This window comes from Pleurodeles waltl, chromosome 4_2 (assembly GCF_031143425.1).
Source record: "Pleurodeles waltl isolate 20211129_DDA chromosome 4_2, aPleWal1.hap1.20221129, whole genome shotgun sequence".
In the NCBI taxonomy this organism is placed as follows: Eukaryota; Metazoa; Chordata; class Amphibia; order Caudata; family Salamandridae; genus Pleurodeles; species Pleurodeles waltl.
Window position 1 is genome coordinate 113,204,625 of NC_090443.1, and position 20,301 is coordinate 113,224,925.

Genomic DNA, 20,301 nt, shown 5'->3' on the forward strand with positions numbered 1-20,301 from the left:
ACCTCTCAATCCTGTCTGGGAACGAGTGAAGTTTGGAGAACTGGCCACTCTCCAAGTTCATTCAGTTCCCACACTGAGTTTGAACGATGGGCCTGGGCAGCAGCGAGGGGAGAGGATCTCGACTTCAGACAGGAATGGACGTCAGTGCCTATCTCCCGTTTGGGTGGAAAATCTCTTTCTCGCAGTTGAACCGGAGTCATCAACTTGCAGCCCTTAGAAAGATGAAGCGGAGTGATAGTCCCTACGGTGATGCAATTTTGACTTTTATGCTTTGCTTTGAAGTTATGCTATAATATAATCACATGTATTTGCGGTGTACATTGCAACTGAGAAGTACATTGATATATTTTGCTTTCATTGCTGCGACTACTTTTAAACATGTGCTTCCAACCTACTAATTTCATCTTTCAGGAACCTCGTGGTGAAGTAATAATAACCATAAATGTCTTCTTTAAACTAAGAAGTGCATTCCAGAGAAGTTTTGTAAGCTCGGTCATAAAATAAGAGAAGGAAAGCAGAACAGACAGTGTAGGGACCTATGAATTTGGGATTAAACATGTGCTTTTTCTTGAAGTCTATATGTCTTGTAGAAAGACACACTTTATCACCTGGTTGATACTGAGGTCCCTCACAGTGTTTCTTGTCGTAATGCTTTTTGTATTTTTGTTTCGCTTTTTCTAAATGCTGTTGAATCAATTTCTGGGTTTGGTGAAGGTGTTGAATGGTTTCCGACACATCTGGTGTAAGAGAACTTTCTTGAGGGATCGTGATGGGCAAGGTGTCAGGATGATAGCCAAACGAGCCAAAAAAGGGTGTAACACCAGTGGAAGTGTGAAATGAGTTTTTGGAGGCTAACTCAGCTAACCAGGGCATTGATGTCCAAGAATGAAGTGCTTTCTCAGCGTAAGCACGCAGGTATTGCTTCAAAGTCTGGTTTAGTCTCTCCGTTTGACCATCTGTTTGAGGATGATGGCTTGTAAATAGTGTGAACGTGACTTGAAGTGTTTTGCACCATGTTTTCCAGAAATTGGAGGCAAATTGTGACCCTCGATCGGAGAGAATCATTTTGGCAGCCCATGATAACGGACCACTCTATTTAGTCGGATGGTCGCCAGTTCACTGGAGGTGGGCAATTTCTTACAGGCAATGAAATGACAATACTTCGTGAGACTATCTACTTCCACAAGGATTACTGAATGTTGTTGAACCACTGGTAGTCCCGTAATGAAGTCCAAAGAGATGTGTTCCCTAGGTCGACATGGAGTTGGGAGTGGGTGCAACAACCCTTTCGGTTTTGAATGACTTGTCTTGATGCGAGCACAGACTTCTCAGTCATTTACCATTGTTTTGACGTCTTTTGTCAGAGTAGGCCACCAAATGTAGCATTGGATTAATTCAAGAGTTTTAGGAGTTCCTGGGTGACTTGCCGTAGGTATAACATGCAACCAATGAAATACTAACTTGTGAAGCTTGGTAGTGGGCACAAACAAGCGAGCATTATGGAAAGGTAGTCCTTGCTTGATTGACCTTTTGGGGTCTGCTTGAGCCCATGTCTGCCATTTCTCAATGGTGAAGGAATTACGGATATCTTCAAAGAAATCTTCACTTGTTATGATGCATAGGACTTTGTCTGGAGCAATGATAGCTCTGGAGGGCTGAACTGCAGGCACCGTGGTAGACTATTGGATGGAAAGTTACCACAAAATCAAATTCAGCAAAAAACAACATCCAGCGTAATTGCTGAGGAGTCAAAAGTCTGGCTGAACTCATGAACTGGAGATTGCGATGATCAGTATATACTGTGACAGTGCACTTGGCACCCAACAAATTATGTCTCCATTCTTTAAAGGCGTCACAAATCGCCAGAAGCTCTTTCTCCGCAATGACATAGTTCTGTTCGGCTTCGTTCAGCTTGCGAGACATGTAGGCTACAGGATGAAGTTGGCCAGTGTCTTTGCTTCATTGTGACAAGACTGCACCAATTGCCACATCTGAGGCATTGGCTTCCACTATGAGGGGACGATCCACATCAGGGTGAGTCAAGACTGGGGCAGTGGAAAAAGCTTCCTTCAAAGTTGAAAAGGCTTGGTCAGCTTCTGGGGACCATACAAATTGTTCTTTCTTTCTCAATAACTTAGTGATTGGGGCTACTGTTTCAGAGAAATGGTCTATAAACCTGCGGTAAAAGTTTGCAAACGCCAGGAAACACTGTACATCTCGAACAGTGTTTGGAGTGGGCCAACCAGATATGGCTTGTACTTTCTTTTCTGCCATAACCATACCTTGAGGGGTAAGGATAACCCCTAAAAACTCAACTGTAGTAACATGAAACTCACACTTGGATAGTTTGTAATATAAACGGTGCTTTCGAAGAGCTGCAAGAATTTTCTTGACATGTTGTACATGTCCGTTTTCATTGTCAGAGTAGATCAAAATGTCATCGATGTAGACTATTGCAAATATGTTGAGATACTCTCTAAGAATGTCATTCAAGAAAAAATTGAAATGCTGCTGGAGCATTACACAGACCAAAAGGCATGATGGTGTATTCAAAGAGGTCATATCTTGTCTAGAATGCTGTTTTCCATTCATCGCCCTCCCTCATTCTGACTAAATGATAAGCACCTCGTAGATCGAGCTTAGTGTAGATTTTAGCTTTCTTTACTTGTTCCAGCAAGACCTGAATCGGAGGCAAGGGGTATTAATTCTTGATGGTGACCTTGTTCAAACCCCTTTAGTCAATACAAGTTCGAAGATCTCCATTCGCTTTTGGGACAAAAAACAAAGGAGACGCTGCAGGAGACTTAGAAGGGCAGATGAAACCATTCTCCATGAATTGATCTAGATACTTTCGTAAATATTGGTTTTCATGTTCTGACAGGGCGTATACATGACAGCTGGGGAGTATCGCACCTGGGATTAGATCAATTTGACAGTCATAAAGTCTATGAGGAGGCAAGTTTTCTGCTTCTTTTTCATCGAATACTTCTCCATAGAATGAATACTGCTTGGGCAACTTAACTTCTTTTTCCGCTGCAGTGGCTATGTAAGAGTTGCCAGTTTTGGTAACTTGAGACTTTTGGAAACATTTTTCTTTACATAGAGCTGATGAGAATATGACCCTTCTTTCTGCCTAATTAATCTCAGGATTGTGATGAATCAACCAGGGTAAGCCAAGGATAATTCCATACTGAGGAGCATGGATCACGTCAAGGATGAGTTTCTCTTTATGTTTGTTTCTTTGGTCCTTCCCCTCACAGATCACCAACAAGAGGACAGTCTGAAGAGTTACTGGGCCTCCAGTCAAGAGTTTTCCATCTACTGCTTGTATTATTTCTGGAGTCTTCTTCTCGATGCATGGGATCCCCCATGCGCGGACCAATTGGGCGTCAACAAAGTTCCCGGTAGCCCCAGAATCTACGAGGGCCTTCTTGAAATAGTTATTTTTCTTTACTTGAACTTTTATGCCCAGCTTGAGATGTCTAGATTGTGAAGGGTCCACGGTGACACCCAAGAGCAACCTTTCTTTACATCTTGGGTGATTTAGTTTTCTGGCTCGACTTGTGCATTGGCTGCAAGTTTCTTGACAGGACCTCGTTTGCTCTTTGGTTTGATTGGACATTCTGTGGCAAAATGACCCTTGCACCCGCAATAAAGTCATTGTCTATTATTTCTACGTAAGTCCTTTTCGTCTTGGGTCAGAGGCCTCCTGATTGTACCAATTTCCGTAGGTTCTGGCGTTCTTTCTTTCTGAGCACTTGATTCTCTATTATCGTGAACTCGCCAGGAATCTCTCTCAGTCTTTTTGCGTGTTCCCCTTTGTTCCGCTAAACGATGATCCAGTCTTAAAACGAGGTTTATCAGGTCTTGACAGTCTGTAGGCTGTGGGTCTATTTGAGCTAGAATATCTTTTAGCTCCTCCTTGAGTCCCTTGTAGAACAAGGCCGCTTGTTTTTCTTCAGGCCAGGATGTCTCGGCTACCAGCTGATTAAAGTTAGCTAAATATGACACTAGATCCTGGTTACCTTGTCGCAAGTCTAATAATTCACGGTCAGCCGACAACGTCACAGTTCTACGATCAAATACTCTTTCAAACTCACAAACAACATTTTTCCAATTGTAAAGCAGGGGACTGTCTTTACGCACAAGAGGAATAGCCCAGGTAGCTGCATCCCCAGACAGGTCCGATAACAAGAAAGCCACTCTGGATTGGGTATCAGGGAAAGGGTGTGGTGGGCAGGTAAAATGCAATTCCACTTGAACCAGGAAAGATTGCGCTTTGAAAGGATCGCCTGAGAAATGTTCTGGAGGAGCTAGGGGAATGGCTGAAGGAACGTTGAGGGAAATGTTCGTAGGATTACTTCCAGAAGCCTGAGAAGAAGGACCAGGCCAAGACACACCTATGGGATTTTGTTCCTTCTTCTCTACCTTTTCCTGTAACTGACTCACTCTCTCAGCTAGGCTAGCTGTTATATCTTTGGATGACATTACCTCTGCTTGGAGCTGTGTGATAGCCTTGACTAGTTTGTCCAAAGTGGCCATGCTGAGAACACACGCAAACCAGGAGGATAATTAATTTGTGGGCTCACTATTCTGTCAGAGTCACCAGAGCCTCGGGGTCTGCGCACGTTCCCAACATGTCCACCACAAAACAGCTCCAATACTCTGATTAGAATGTCACAGAGTCTGAGAGAGTCCAAGTGGGGAAAAGGGGATTAGATAGGGAACAGCTGGGAAAGAGACCTGTAGGAAGCAAAAGGTTAAAACACACAATATCAAGATTATATCATATTAATCTTTACTAGACTATGATTCTAAGCATTGTCATATTGTAACCATGGATCACTTAAGCATGGACTAAATAACTAGGCCTCAAGAAGTCTGATTACCTGGGAAGAAATTAAGAATGATTAATACAACTTCTCAATAAATATCTTAATGAAATGTTACACATTGACTAGAAATATAAGAACTCTCTAGAATTATGTTTTCAAAATCAAACATAGGGGCTCATTCCGACCCCGGCGGTCAAGGACCGCCGGGGCCGGGGATGCGGGAGCACCGCCAACAGGCTGGCGGTGCCCCGCAGGGCATTCTGACCGCGGCGGTTTGGCCGCGGTCAGAACAGGAAAACCGGCGGTCTCCCGCTGGTTTTCCGATGCCCTGAGGAATCCCAAGCTGCGCCGCCATGGGGATTCCGACACCCCATACCGCCATCCTGTTCCTGGCGGGTCGCCCGTCAGGAACAGGATGGCGGTATGGGGTGTCGTGGGGCCCCTGGGGGCCCCTGCAGTGCCCATGCCAATGGCATGGGCACTGCAGGGGACCCCGTAAGAGGGCCCCACAAAGAATTTCAGTGTCTGCTTCGCAGACACTGAAATTCGCGACGGGTGCAACTGCACCCGTCGCACCTTCCCACTCCGCCGGCTCCATTCGGAGCCGGCTTCCTCGTGGGAAGTGGTTTCCCGCTGGGCTGGCGGGCGGCCTTCTGGCGGTCGCCCGCCAGCCCAGCGGGAAAGCCAGAATGGCCTCCGCGGTCGAAAGCGGCAATATGGCGGTTGCCGCCAGGCGGGCGGCGCCCGCCGGGCTCAGAATGAGCCCCATAGTCTTTTTGCATGAGGACAAGGAAATAATCTGAACGTTTTCTGGAACATCATAGGAGTTGTATTAAGGGATTTATTATGCACTTATATTGTAACATTTAGAATTCTAACACTTAGGGGGTTATTCTAACTTTGGAGGAGGTGTTAATCCGTCCCAAAAGTGACGGAAAAGTGACGGATTCACCACCAGCCGTATTACGAGTCCATTATATCCTATGGAACTCGTAATACGGCTGGTGGTATATCCGTCACTTTACCGTCACTTTTGGGACGGATTAACACTCCTCCAAAGTTAGAATAACCCCCTTAGTTTTGTCTAAAATGCAGAAACATGAATTGCGCACATTGCTGATTTCCACAAGAATATGTAAATGCCATGAAATGGTTGCGCACAATGAATCTCATGAGTTAAGCACAAGAAAGGAATTGCGCGTCTTGCCGATTCGAATGCCACCATGTAAATGCCATGAAATGGTAGCGCACAATGAATGACATGAGTTAAGCACAAGAAATGAATCGCACGTCTTGCCGATTCGAATGCTACCTTGTAAATGCCATGAAATGGTAGCGCACAATGAATAACATGAATTAAGCACAAGAAAGGAATTGCGCGTCTTGCCGATTCGAATGCCACCATGTAAATGCCATGAAATGGTAGCGCACAATGAATGACATGAGTTAAGCACAAGAAATGAATCGCACGTCTTGCCGATTCGAATGCTACCTTGTAAATGCCTTGAAATGGTAGCGCACAATGAATAACATGAATTAAGCACAAGAAATGAATTGCACGTCTTGCCGATTCGAATGCCACCATGTAAATGCCATGAAATGGTAGCACACAATGAATGACATGAATTGAGCACAAGAAATTAATCGCACGTCTTGCCGATTCGAATGCTACCTTGTAAATGCCATGAAATGGTAGCGCACAATGAATAACATGAATTAAGCACAAGAAATGAATTGCACGTCTTGCCGACTCGAATGCCACCATTTAAATGCCATGAAATGGTAGCACACAATGACACGTACAAGGGAAAATCCTTTATCATGAAAATTAGGCCCAAGAACTCGAAAACCTTCGAGAACGGGATCGGGGGCCCAGACCGCCCTCCGTTTTACCGCCCTGATCAAGGATCACCAACACAATGAAGGGCAAGGCCTGGAAGATCAAAGTAGGCCTCCGGAACAGGAGCTCAGGAAGTTGCTGCTGCTCTGCACCGGGACCTCTGAATAATGAGCACGTGGAGCTGAGCTGGTTCCTTTATATAGAGTCTTGGCCCAGCCCACAAACCACACACAGTCATGCTGCAGAGAAAGCTTCTAGAAGGCCCTGGAAAGGGACCACACCCTGACACACTCTGAAAGCCTGCAGCAATACATTGCAAATGAACAGTATTTATAAGCACCATGAATATAAGTCTTCAGGATTAAACTCTGCAATGCAAAAAATTACACAACAGCATATCTGCATAATGCATGAATTACGTTATCTTGTAAGTGCTGGACTTTTGCATTACAGTCGCCCGTAGAGCTCGCACTGCCCTGATGTTGACATTAAGTGCACAAAGATTCTTCTCTTGACAAGTCATTTAGTGCTGCCTACATAATTCAAACCACATGGGCATTCTAAGATGTATATTATGTGGTCAGAAGCACATGTGATACAGTGTGTGATCTTTTCCATCTTCCCTGTGTGCAGTTGTACTGGTCCTGGTTGCTACTAAATTTACAGGCTTTACATGCAGCACATTTGTGAAACCCAGGTAAGTGGGCTAGCCAGGGAGATTTCATGGGGTCAACATGAGTATGCACAACCATGTCCCTGATATATCTGTGCTTTCTATATGTAATCTTCGATATGTAAATTTCCCTCTTCATTACCTATGATGGGATCTGCTAAATGCAGATTCCAATATAGTTTCATAAGATTCCTAACTTTATAGGATCTTTTATTGTAGGTAGTGATGAACCTATGTGTTGCCTCTGCAGTAGTTCCAGAGTGTCCTTGGCGGTCTTTTTCTTTAAAAGGACTTCCTCTTGTTTGATATTTTGTATTTTTGTTGTGCTTGTTTTAGGATTTTTTAGGGGGTACCCCTCTGTTGGAACCAACCTATTAAATTATCCTTTTCTTTAAAACATCACAACAGTTGTGACGGCCTTTCAGGAGTTCCCCGTAGGAAATACTCCAGTTGATTGGATCCTAGTGATGGGTTTTAGCATGCAAATCTGTTCTGTAATCCCTGTATAAATTGCAGTCACTAATTTCTTTAAAATCAGCGAGTTGTGATGCACCAAATCACTGATTATAAAGAAAAGATGTCAGAACTCAACTATTATAAGGTTATTACAGTTGAGGTCTGAAGTTCGAAGTTCTGACTTCACAATGCCTGCTGCCAGAGCTAGCAGCAGAGTTGAAAGGCAGGTCACAGAGCATAATTGGAGCAGCTGATTAAAACAACGAAAACATAAAGTTGCTTTTCTTTCCTCTGCTTTATTTTAATTACGCACAATCCCAAGCAAAGAATATATGTTTTTATTTTTTTGCACTCCTTTTTGCACTCCTTAGTTTGAGTAAACCTGGAATGTTTCTGCATCTTACTTCATATTCCAAGCTACTGAAACATTTTTTTAAACTAACCTGCATTATCTGTGGGCAACAAATATCTAGCAGGTTTTTGTTGTGTTTAATTTTGCACTATAGGTTGGGAAAGGTGATGGTGTGACCATGTAAATTACCCCTGGCATACATGATAAGAATACTGCAAGTCACCTTGCAGTTCCATAACCTTGTAAAGGAACTTCTCGTGATTATAAAGAAAAGACATCAGAACTTGATTATTATAAGGTTACTACAGTTGAGTTCTGTAAGTTCGAAGTTCTGACTTCACAATGTCTGCTGCCGGAGCTAGCAGCCGAGGTGAAAGGAAGGGCACGAAACTTAATTTGAGCTCCTGTTCAAAGCAACAAAAACAGAGGGGGTCATTCTGACTCCCACCGGCCGCGGTAACCACAGGGCCGGCGGGAGCCGCCAGAATACCGCTGCGCGGTCAGAAGACCGCCGTGGTTATTCTGGGTTTCCCGCTGGGCTGGCGGGCGACCGCCAGAAGGCCACCCGCCAGCCCAGCGGGAAACACCCTTCCATGAGGATGCCGGCTCCGAATGGAGCCGGCGGAGTGGAAGGGGTGCGACGGGTGCAGTTGCACCCGTCGTGATTTTCAGTGTCTGCATGGCAGACACTGAACATCTTGGTGGGGCCCTGTTACGGGGGCCCCTGCAGTGCCCATGCAATTGGCATGGGCACTGCAGGGGCCCCCAGGGGCCCCACAACACCCCATACCGCCATCCTGTTCCTGGCGGCTGAAACCGCCAGGAACAGGATGGCGGTATGGGGGTCGGAATCCCCATGGCGGCGAGGATTCCCCAGGGCAGCGGAAAACCGGCAGTACACCGCCGGTTTTCCGTCACTGACCGCGGCTGTACCGCCGCGGTCAGAATGCCCATAGGAGCACCGCCAGCCTGTTGGCGGTGCTCCCGCGGTCCCCAACCCTGGCGGTCTCGGACCGCCAGGGTTGGAATGACCGGCTGAATGTTGCTTTTCTTTCCTCTGGTCTATTTTTTTTTTTTTTTACAATGCCAAGCAGGGAGAATCTGTTTAATTTTTGCACGCCTTAGATAGAGTAATCTTTCTGCATCTTTCTACTTATGCTAAGCTAATGACGCATTTTTTTAAAACTGACTTGCATTGAACGGTTTCTAATATCAGTGTGCAACAAATATCTAACAGGTTTTAATGTGTTTAATTTTGCACTAGAGATTGGGAAAGGTGATGGTGTGACCAAGTAAATTACCTCCTAGCATACATGATAAGGATATTGCAAGTCACCTTGCAGTTCCATAACCTTATAAAGGTGACTTGCAATATCCTTATAATGTATGGCAGGAGGCACTTAATCCCTGATATAAAGATACCAGATCGTAAATAAACTGTCAGACGTCCATATAATTAAAGTTTAGTTATTACAAATTAACGAGATACATGTTGAAAAAATTAAATGAATTTACACATTCGTTTAAGGTATTACAACAATTTTCAGAACTTTATATTTTTTCATATCTCAGGGTTAGGTTTCATTAAGAGATTTTAGCAGGTGTTAGATTTTTTTTCAAAATACATTATATTTAACGTCTTCTGTGGATTATATATATGGCCACATATAGAACCCTCGTTGCTCACGTTTCAACTGACCACAACATGAAATATCACAAACTGTAGGTAGCTGTATATTTCGGAATTATTTTCCCACAATGAAAGCAGGGACATTTTCCCTCAGGACTTGAAGGACATCATTGCACCATCTGTGTCACAAAGTAGACTTAGGTATCCTTAGAGCCTTGACCAATGCAGTTTCACCCAGAACTCTTACCATCCAGTAAGTCTCTTGCTGATTTCGGCAGCGAGAACACACACTTTTTGACCTCACATTACACTGGGAGCATGGATGGGAAATAAAGCAAGGCCCACTCACCTACAATATTACTTTCACTTTAATGTTTTTCTTCCTAAAGATTTGTCAGCTAGAACCGAATACAAAATACATTTTTTCGAGGGATATCGGATATACATGCGATAAATACAGGTGGATTAGCACAAAATATTGAAAGTTTGGTTTAACCTGGTCTTGTGGGGGTTTGTGGGTGGATACGTTTGTCTTCCTCGATCACATCTGACATTTGTGTGTAATTAATTAAAAAATGCTACAAAGATTTTGTGCTCACTGGGGATGTTCTCCATGAAGCAAATTTAGAATTTAAGAGTGATGATTAAAAAAAGAAATACTTGAAAAGAATTTACCTCATTTCTACTCTACCATTTATACCAATAGGATGCAAGAGATTGGGACGTTGCGAGATGCAGATCCTGCCGAAATTTTTAAACACTTTATTGATCTTCATTTTCTCTACCACAGCCAAAGGACTGACAATGTGGCTGTACCTGGCGGCTCTGCTTCCCGTGTATTTTTTAATACGCTGGTATCGAGAGAGGCAGACTGTACCCAACCTTACAGAGAAATATGTGCTGATCACCGGCTGCGACTCAGGCTTCGGGAACCTATTGGCACAGCAGCTGGATCGGCGTGGTTTCCATGTGCTAGCTGCATGTCTGACGAAGAAGGGGGAGGATCAGCTGAAAGAGGCCTCATCCCAGAGGCTACAGACAGTAATTCTAGACGTCACCAACAGCGAAAGTGTGACCACTATGGCCCACTGGGTGAAACAACAAGTGGGAGACAGAGGTGAGCACAGACCCACTAGTTCCATGCTTCTTGTCATCCTCTTCCCTGAAACATATGGGTGAAGTCAGCTGTTTAACTGGGTGATCAAATTAAGGTCTACTAGCAATTTAACATTTTTAACATCTTGATGTAGATTTGAAAAACAAGTGACTATTAAAGTTTCTGGAGGCATCTTGTTTGTCAGGATGGTGAATAGAAGTAATTGCAGGCGAGTTAAGAGGTATCTAGCTTATATTTTTTCTATCTGTGCAGATTGATGCATCTTCTGAATCTGTACCCACGATGAGTTGGGCACTGAATAAATCACCAGAAGTTCTAAATAGCTTATGAACTCAGCAACGCTCTTTTCACATGTTCATATCAACCCTTGTCTTCCTAATGAATTTCCAGAATCTGTTCCTTTTATTTTTTATAAACCTGCATACAATGAAAATAAATTCCTAAGAATGCAAAGCATTTGTGAAATGAAAGAAACAAGCACTTTTCTCCTGGCACCTACCAACAAATGCCTGATGGTTCTCTATTTATTTATATAGAGGATTTAATAGCGCCTAACAAACATGCCAATGTCAGCATCAAATAAGTTACTCACTTGAAGTTAATATCTACCCCTAGTATCCACCTGCAATGTGCCCAGTTCTACTATGAGTGTGTCCCTTAGGAAAATTTCCCTCAGACTGGAAAGTGAACCTCAGGCCTCATCATGGGACTATGGGTACCAAAGTAGTGTAGTCCTTGTCGGCGAGTGGCAAACTCAACTGTGTACTTGCCTCCCGTTTCCAGTTCCAGGGATTAAGATCAACTTGCAAACTATAGAATGTATCCCTGCATATTACATGCTCCTACAATTCCCTGGCATTAATAGATAGAGGGCGATATTTACAATGCCCTGTGGTGCAGGGCGGCGCAGTAAGTGCCATGCTGCACCATCCTGTGCCACCGGGAAAGAGCAGAAATGCACTGTATCTACTAGATATGGCACATTTCTGTCCTCTCCCCCATGCTGGTGCAGAAATTACTGCCATGCGCCAGCACAGACAGCCTTTCACCATGGTGCATGGGTGCCTGCATTGTGGGGATGATTGTTCTTGTGCAGGAATGGACACCTTTCTGCACAAAAACAATCAAGGAAGGTGTTTTTCTCCTATGTGTGCTGTAGAAAGAAAGAAGAAAAAACAGGGAGAAATAAAGATATTTCTCCTCCGTTGCATCACTCTTATGCCACCCTTGGAGTGGCGTAGGCGTTTGATGCAGTCCCAGGTTTACAAAACCTTGTAAATCTGGGAATGTGTCAAAATCCATGGATGCTGTGTGAGAATACCCAACAACAACCATGGAAACATCTCCCTGACACAAAGTAAGGCAACTCAGCAACTTGCACTACGTTGTCTTACTCCAAATGTACAAGGCCACACACAGAGTGGCTTTGCATGGCCTTGTAGATATGGGTCAGTAGCCTGCGCCGCCAGGCCGTCACTAAAGACCCATACAACACCCATGGAAACACCGCCCTGACACAAATTAGGCAATGCAGTGGTCCTAGGGACAAATGCAATACCTGTACTAGAGATTACCTAGTTGCTTTTAAATTCCAGAGGCCTCGGAGAATTGGCCAGACATAGGTAGAGTATTTGTGTGGTTGTTCTATAGTACATATACCCACCAGTACCCACCATTACTCACAGATTTAAAACTCCCAAAGGGCTGTGATAACGGTGCTGGAGTATTTTTTAAATGTGCGTTAGTTGTACTGGATGAGTGCTTAAAATGTTCGATACTGAAACCAAAACTTTGGTGTCCCACCTCAAAATGTGAGAAGTGGAACAGACAAATAATCAACTATTAACAAAAAATCTGATTATATAATAAACATGAATCACTGAATGCACTAAGTGAACTTATCTAGTTAGCGTCAGGAGAAAACCTCTGCTGAAGTAGTCTGCTACCCAAAAAGTAAATCAGTTCTCGTCAAAGGGTCAAATCCCTGTAATATAATGCCAATAGAACGCCCCAAAAATAAAATAGTCATAATATCAATCAATCTTTGTAACGGACTCAGCACTATCAAAATGGTACATACACATAAAATTCATACACAAAATATTGACACAATATACATTTGCAAACAGTACTGAATGCTGCCGCATGGAGGTTGGAATCTAGTGAATTATCATCATGGCACCAGAATGTCTTTAATATAGAACCGAACCTTACGTAACAGAAAGAAAGTTGTACTAAGTCATCAAAGCACAAAGATACCCAGAGTTGACTGTGTGAGCTAAGGAGGTCGAAATCTTCTGTTTATGTTGGGAGAGACAGACACAGAGAAAAGGCTTGCAAGAGTGCCATCGCACAAGTGAGCAAGAGTGAGAGATTGAGGCCTTTGGCGTGTGAGTTTATTTATATGGAGCTAAATTAATGGCTTCTGAAATGTACTCACATTGTTTGTCATTTCTTCATCTTTGTTTAGGACTGTGGGGTCTAGTGAACAATGCTGGGATCGCAACACCAATAGCACCCAATGTGTGGCTGACTAAACGGGACTTCCAGCGGGTGCTGGATGTGAACCTGCTGGGGTTGATCGATGTAACACTGAGTTTGACGCCGCTGGTGATGACGGCACAGGGAAGGATCATCAATGTCTCCAGCATCGTCGGGAGGATTCCCCTCAGTGGTGGTGGCTACTCTATTTCCAAATTTGGAGTGGAGGCATTTTCAGACAGCCTAAGGTGCGGTACTACGCTGCAGTATTAGAGTGCCTAGGAATACAGTGTTAGTTCCATCAGCCAGATTGTTTGTATAAGGAATATCTTCTGGCCACCTGAATAAGGGCATCTAGGGATTTCCATATTACTGTGAGTGTGGATAGATTGTGAAGAATAATAGGACTAATCCGAATCTAAGGAACATGATGTGAATTTGAGGAGGCAGCATCCACTGCCTAAAGGGTACAAGGGATGTATATGTAATTGATTGATTCTGGGAGGCAAGGAGAGCTAGATGTTGGTTGGGTAACTTAAACTGTGAAACTCTGTTAAGTTGCTGAGGTCTCAAGAGCATGTCTGGTTGTGCAATAGAAATGGTGTACCCGTCAAACACAGTGCTGACCCTCTTTGTTTATTTCAGGCGGGAGCTGAATCCTTTTGGAGTGAAGGTTGTCATGATAGAGCCAGGCTTCTTCAAGACAGCCGTCACTGACTGTCAAATTCATCAGAATAACCTGACCCAGGCCTGGGAGCAAGCCTCACCTGAGGTTAAGCAGAGCTATGGGAAACAATACTTTGATGATGGTGAGTTTTTAAACAAATATTGGGGCATTACAGGGAGAGAAAAGGAGCTTGGATGTCTGGGAGTTTCCCTCAGCACTTAGATACTTTTTAATTGTCATTGTAGTCTGTTCCCCTTGACTATTAGCTTGGGCAATGTGGTGACTTCAGTTAAAGGCAATTTAGGTCTTTCTATGGAGTCACTGGAATTAAAAGAAACCAAGCCAAAGCCAACTAATGGGTCCTTACACATCAATCAGCCATCACTTCTACATTTGCTAAATTCATTTGTTTCCCATCACCATGAAGGACCATAAGCATTACTAAATAAGACTAAATGTGGCAGAGGCTGTGACAAAGTGTTCAGTCTCTGTAAATCATTTCCCTTTAGTGACAGACTATTTTACTCAATGTCCATCCTCAACAGCCTAATGAAGCATTTCCATATGAAATTAGTTGTCTCCTTATCCAGCCTCACAGAGTCGATTATCGTTACAAACGTCCTCTATCAGCAGGCCACCATGATTTTGGGTAGTCCATATCTTGTGCAACTGTCCCACTCTCAGACCTCAATCAGAATCGCCTCACCTTTTTGAAGGTAGGCGCAATACTGCTCAATGTGGTGCAATCTTATTTATGAAGGCAGATCACACTTACAAAAAGGCAGTTTCACTTTTAAACTTAGGTGACTACAGGCCAACAGGCCATTCATTCCTTGTGTCATTTTACCATGATATTTTAGGAGTCACATGATATGGCACCCCACATTGGAGATTATAATATGTTTGTCCAAAGTTTTAGGAGGTCACGCCTGCTAAATGAAATTTGATTCTATACTATATTCCCTTGGAGCACAGCATGATGTATTTAAAATCTACTGTAATATATGCTGAGTCATATAAAGTCCACAGCATACTTGTATACCAAGAGGCCTCAAATCAGAGCCCTGCTTGTCAGCATCTCTTCCCAGCAACCGGTCAATCTGCTTCCTCCATCCAAATTAATAGGATCTTGTATCCTTGTTTCATACATTATGGTCTAAGGAGCAAGTGTGGGCACCTTTTCCACTCGGATCCTATATCAGTTACACAGAGGAAAGACAATATTAGTTTATTAGGAAGCAAAAGGAAGCATCTCTTCCCAGCAACCGGTCAATCTGCTTCCTCCATCCCAATTAATAGGATCTTGTATCCTTGTTTCGTACATTATGGTCTAAGGAACAAGTGTGGGCCCCTTTTCCAATCAGATCCTATATCAGTTACACCAAGGAAAGACGATATTAGTTTATTAGGAAGCAAAAGGAAGCTCCTGTGTTGTACTTTTCTGATTCTGCTAGCAGGGGACTTGCATAAGGTAAATTTGCAAGAGGATTTGTAGCTACCATTAGCAGAGTATGGAATAATCCTTCTATGGCCATTGTAAAGCAAACAACAGAAAATCTGTAACAATTTAGCACATACAAACTCTATTAGCCTGTAGAAGAAATGAAGCTAAGAAAACTCATGTTAATAGGAGCTTGTTTGTAGGGCTTGTACACTCAAATTCTTACAGTGCACAATACTGATTGTTAATATGCATGAGACCTGTGACACATGTAGCATTACCAATCATACAAAAAAGTGTACTCATTTACAACGCTTGGTTACCCCAGGACCTTTCCCACAAGGGTTTTAGTTCTATAAGTAAGTGATTACATTATATCTAGGAGGTAATACAAGCTTGATTTAGAGTTTATCAACAGGTTACTCCATCGAAAATGCAACAGAGTACCCTTTCCACCAAACTCATGTTCTGCCCACCTCATCTACAGACGGGCGGACCATAAACATTGCACCCATGAAGCCCCAATTGGATTAATCGAGGGAAAGCTTCTTCTGGTGGCCCGACACAGTAAAGGCCATCAGAGGAAGGGCTTAACACTACCCACCCTATTTATGGCAGACAGTGTGATGCCCTTTTTAGGTCAAACCTGGGTAGCGTGCATCCGCCGTCTGCAAGACATGCTGTATTCAGTCTATGGGCTTAGACCACGCCCACTACTGCCATTCATTCTTTGTTGTGCTTGTCTTAAATGCGCCCTTTTTATTGGTGTATTTTTCTAAATGTCCCTCCTTTGTGTGCTTAGTTCCCTTCCAGGCGATTTCACGAAGAGAACATTTTTGTTGGCCATCACACAACATTAAGGCTTTCTCCTGTTACAGCGTGTGATGGCCCCCCTCCTCCTGTCTGGGCATTGCAGCCTTAGTGTTTAGGGCGGGTTGCGTTGGTTTCATGGACTGGAGTGCCAGCTCAGTGCTGAACTATTCTTGTTTTATTATGTTTGTTTATGCTAACAGTAAATTTATGGAACGAGTAGCCGACAGCTTGTTTTAATGAGCTCCAGTGAATCTGAAGGGTGTGTCCCTTGTCTGTGGCAAACGGTATGAGGGTAGAGCCAAGAGCCTTGATTGACAATCTGACATTGTCACTTCACAAAGCTGTGTGATCCTGGGCGAATCTTGTGCTTTTTCCTATGCCTCAGCACATTATGAGAACATTTTGAGGCACTTAAAAAGAGGCTAGTGACGATATTAAGCACTGTACTCAAATGAGATGCTGTATGGATCTGACAGCACATATCTAACCTCGCACCCGCATAAAGTGTGGGTTTCTTCATTTCGCCTCCCTGCGCATTCCAGCCCTGGCACATGAAGGCACTTGGAGCAGAATTCCAAAGTAAATTCATCTGCGTCTCGTTCAGCATGAATTTTAGAAATCTAAAGTCACATAACTTGCATCTACCCAACACTTCTAAGACCGAGTAAGATATATTTGCGTCCAGTTATTATTGACCAGTCATGCCATTCCCTCTAATTCACCATCCAACTTTGAAGTTCTTGTAAAAACAATGGCATCATTACCTGTATAATGAGATTTACATAGAGCTGACAAAACGACTCAGCAACCCAGGCTAACCGTAGTCTAAATTCATTCACAGACACAACTTACAGTGAGGGAGCCCTGAGCTGGTTTTCTTTATAAATTATTCTAAATTGGCTTTAATGTAAGACAGTTTTATCTAGACACAATGCATTACTCTGTAGTTATTGTAACATTGCTTTAATCACGCACAATACAATGTACACCTACCGACAGCTGACCCTTGACTTGTCTTTGATAAACTAAGCAGGTCGTTTGAAAATGCAGATGTCCCACTCGGCCCTTTAATATAAAGTCAACTTCTTTCCTCGCAAACCCTGCATGGTTGCCACCTGTACCCCACTTCCTCAATAATAGGGTCACTAGATGACCCCATGCCAGAAAGGCAGGAGCTGTCAGTCTATAAATCAATGCATTATGGGAATCGTAGTCCCGGTTCAGTTCAGTTGAACAGAAGGGAGGAAAACATGTATGTAATTAATTGTCACTCAGTGTTACCGCGGGCACTGTTACCAGCCCTGAACCTTTCACCTACCTGTCACTGCCAGCAGGCTTGTTAGGTTGCCTCAGTGGAAGCAGACTGAGTCCACAGCATTCAGAAGGTGTAAGGGTGCCGCCGAAAGCCCTGGATCGGAAAAAGAGGTCATGGTGACGTGGGGTGACATGGCCTCCATGGAGGGAAAGATCAACGCTTTAGGAGCTATGTCCTGGCGACATGAACTTCTCAGGTGGCTCTTCTTAAATCTCTGGTCCTTGTGAAGAGATCTTTTAGCGTCTGTGGATCACAGCGTCGCACAGCATGACTTCACCCCTCCCTGGTGATCTCAGTAAAACCCAAGCTTGGGACCAGAGTGATTCTGATAGGCTATACACGTGTCCCCTGCCCTCCCTTTTCCTTCAATAACACATGTGGCTACTTTTTCTGTTTTTAAGTATCAGAGTTGTTCTAGGTGAAATTCTTAACAGATGAAAGCTCCACCCCTCTTGCCCCGCTACTTTTACCAGGCAGACTGGGAGCCTGTGCAAGCTCTCTCCAGCCCAGCAACTGTGTTGCTGGGCTGGAGAGAGCCTACAGCACATGTGTGTTTGGCCGGCCTGAGTTGACCAGCCAAACACACATGCGCTGTGAAGGGGGAGTGCTGAGCACTCCCCCTTAGGGCACGTCACCCCGTGGCCCCGTCCATTTCACAGAAAACTATAATAAACATAGTTTATTATTGTTTTCTTTAAAAGGTTTTGCAGCTGCCGCTGCTGGCGGGGAGCAACGCCTCTCTGCCCAAACGGAGCAGTCGCCAGTGCTCTAGGGGCTCACTATATGGTTACATGACCATGTTTCTTCTAAATGTTATTTTTATTGTGGTTCCCTCTAGTGGATGTTCTGATCATTGCAGTGTAATGCTAAGTGTATTAAGGAATGCACACAGTTTATTTCTGATAACGGTTTAATGTGCTGCATGGCTAAATACTTATAAGGTGCCAAAGGGAAGACCTATTGGTTATGCCAATGCTTGTTTTCTGCCTGGAAAACCCTGGAGGTGAGGGACAGAAAACAAAAATGATGACTGCTACACACTCGTAGAAAACTCCCAGAGTGTCCGAGTCATTAGTTTTATTATTAGTTTATCCTTAGTTTCATTATTTCTCAAAAACAAGCTCCCAAATTGTTTGTTTTTTGAAGAACAACTAATGTTAAGTTTGATGGATGACCCACAAAATGGAATGGCGTCCATCCATGAAACTTCTTGTACCTTGAAGGGAACCACTGTGATGGTGGTTCCTTTCTACATACAGAGAAGACTTCTTGACCTGCACTTAGTTCTAAATTTGGAAGACGTGAGTCCATCAGAGTGACAGAGGTAATATTCTCAATCACCTAGATTGACTGTACTCCTTCTGTCCACCTGTAAATAAACACCTGTTTCTAAATCATCAGAAGACTCTTGCACTGCTATTTTATTTTTTCTATATATTTTTTAAAGAAAAATAACGAAGGCTGTAAGTGGAAGCCCAGTTAACACCATCAAGTCTATTTTACTGCATTAAATCAGATGCTAGTTCTTCATTAATTACTATTACATATTTGCTGAAAGAAGTCTGCTATGCAGGGAGCCGGGGGTGGGGGTAAGTTTCTGGGTTTTGTTGTTTTAGTTTTTTTTTACTGGTTTGCATTGGGGGTACAATGGGAGTTTAAAGCACTGACACTACAATTTGACATGAATACACAATCGGTTCCCTTGCCCCATTCTCCAAGCCTGCCCCAGACCCAAGGGGGCTGTAGCGGTGCCTTGGCAACACACTCATAGATGGAGGGGAGTCTTGATCAACCAGTTTCAAGATGTTATCCTGGAATGTAAATGGCCTGGGTGACAAAATTAAAAAAGGTGCTGTAATGCAATATTTCAAGCAGCATGCCCCTGATGTGGCCTACCTTCAATAGAATCACCTGAAGGGCAATACTTACAAAGCCCTTGATAGATGAGGGATATAAATTGGTGGCCTATGCAGGTTACACAACAGGCTTCAGAGGAGTTGAGTTTCTGATAAGAAAGTTGCTCCCACTTATCATGCAACAGGCCCCGGACGATATGTAGCTCTCACTGGGAGCTGGGAGGGTCAGACGATTAACATATGCTCAACTATGTCCGACCATGCCTCCATGATATTGCACTCCCTGCCTTAGGTACCCTTCTGCTCCAACTACTGGATGGCAAATTGATTATGCGAGGTGACTATAACCTGACAATCTGTGATGAGTGTGATCGATGGCCCCCCAGATAGGCGAGCTCCCGCTGTCGTCCACTATCTAACCTCCTTACAGACCTGGGCTTGACTGACATTTGGTGCGCACACAACCCCACGGAACAGCAGTTCACATTCTTTTAGGGGCTCACAGCAGTCTCTCTGGTATAGACTATTTTTTCATCCTGCTACGTTATCTCCAGTGTTTTTCGGAGATCCGTCATCTGGAAAGACGTATTATGGACCATTCCCTGATATGGGTGGTGTTTGGTCTGGGTGGAAGCACTGCAGGGTGCACCATACCAATTAATCCTTTGTATCTTAAACTACCCATGATGAGAGAGAGGCTGATAGATGTTGAAACAAGACATCAGTGGACTCCTTTCAGACCCTTTCGGAGGTGTCTAAGGCAGTTAATAGGGGACAGGCACTCATCCTCATAGTGAGACACAAGAAAGAAAAAAGGGCAGGGCT

General features: G+C 43.7%; 1 protein-coding gene across 1 annotated transcript in view; it reads left to right on the plus strand.

The window, feature by feature from the left end:
• Nucleotides 1-20,301, plus strand: part of LOC138292335 (retinol dehydrogenase 16-like) — a 71,063-nt gene that overhangs the window by 38,495 nt on the left and 12,267 nt on the right. The window contains exons 2-4 of the mRNA XM_069230886.1: nucleotides 10,577-10,903; nucleotides 13,374-13,632; nucleotides 14,030-14,193. Coding sequence (XP_069086987.1) covers nucleotides 10,591-10,903; nucleotides 13,374-13,632; nucleotides 14,030-14,193 — 736 coding nt within the window. The 5' untranslated portion in view covers nucleotides 10,577-10,590. The remainder of the gene's footprint in view (nucleotides 1-10,576; nucleotides 10,904-13,373; nucleotides 13,633-14,029; nucleotides 14,194-20,301) is intronic.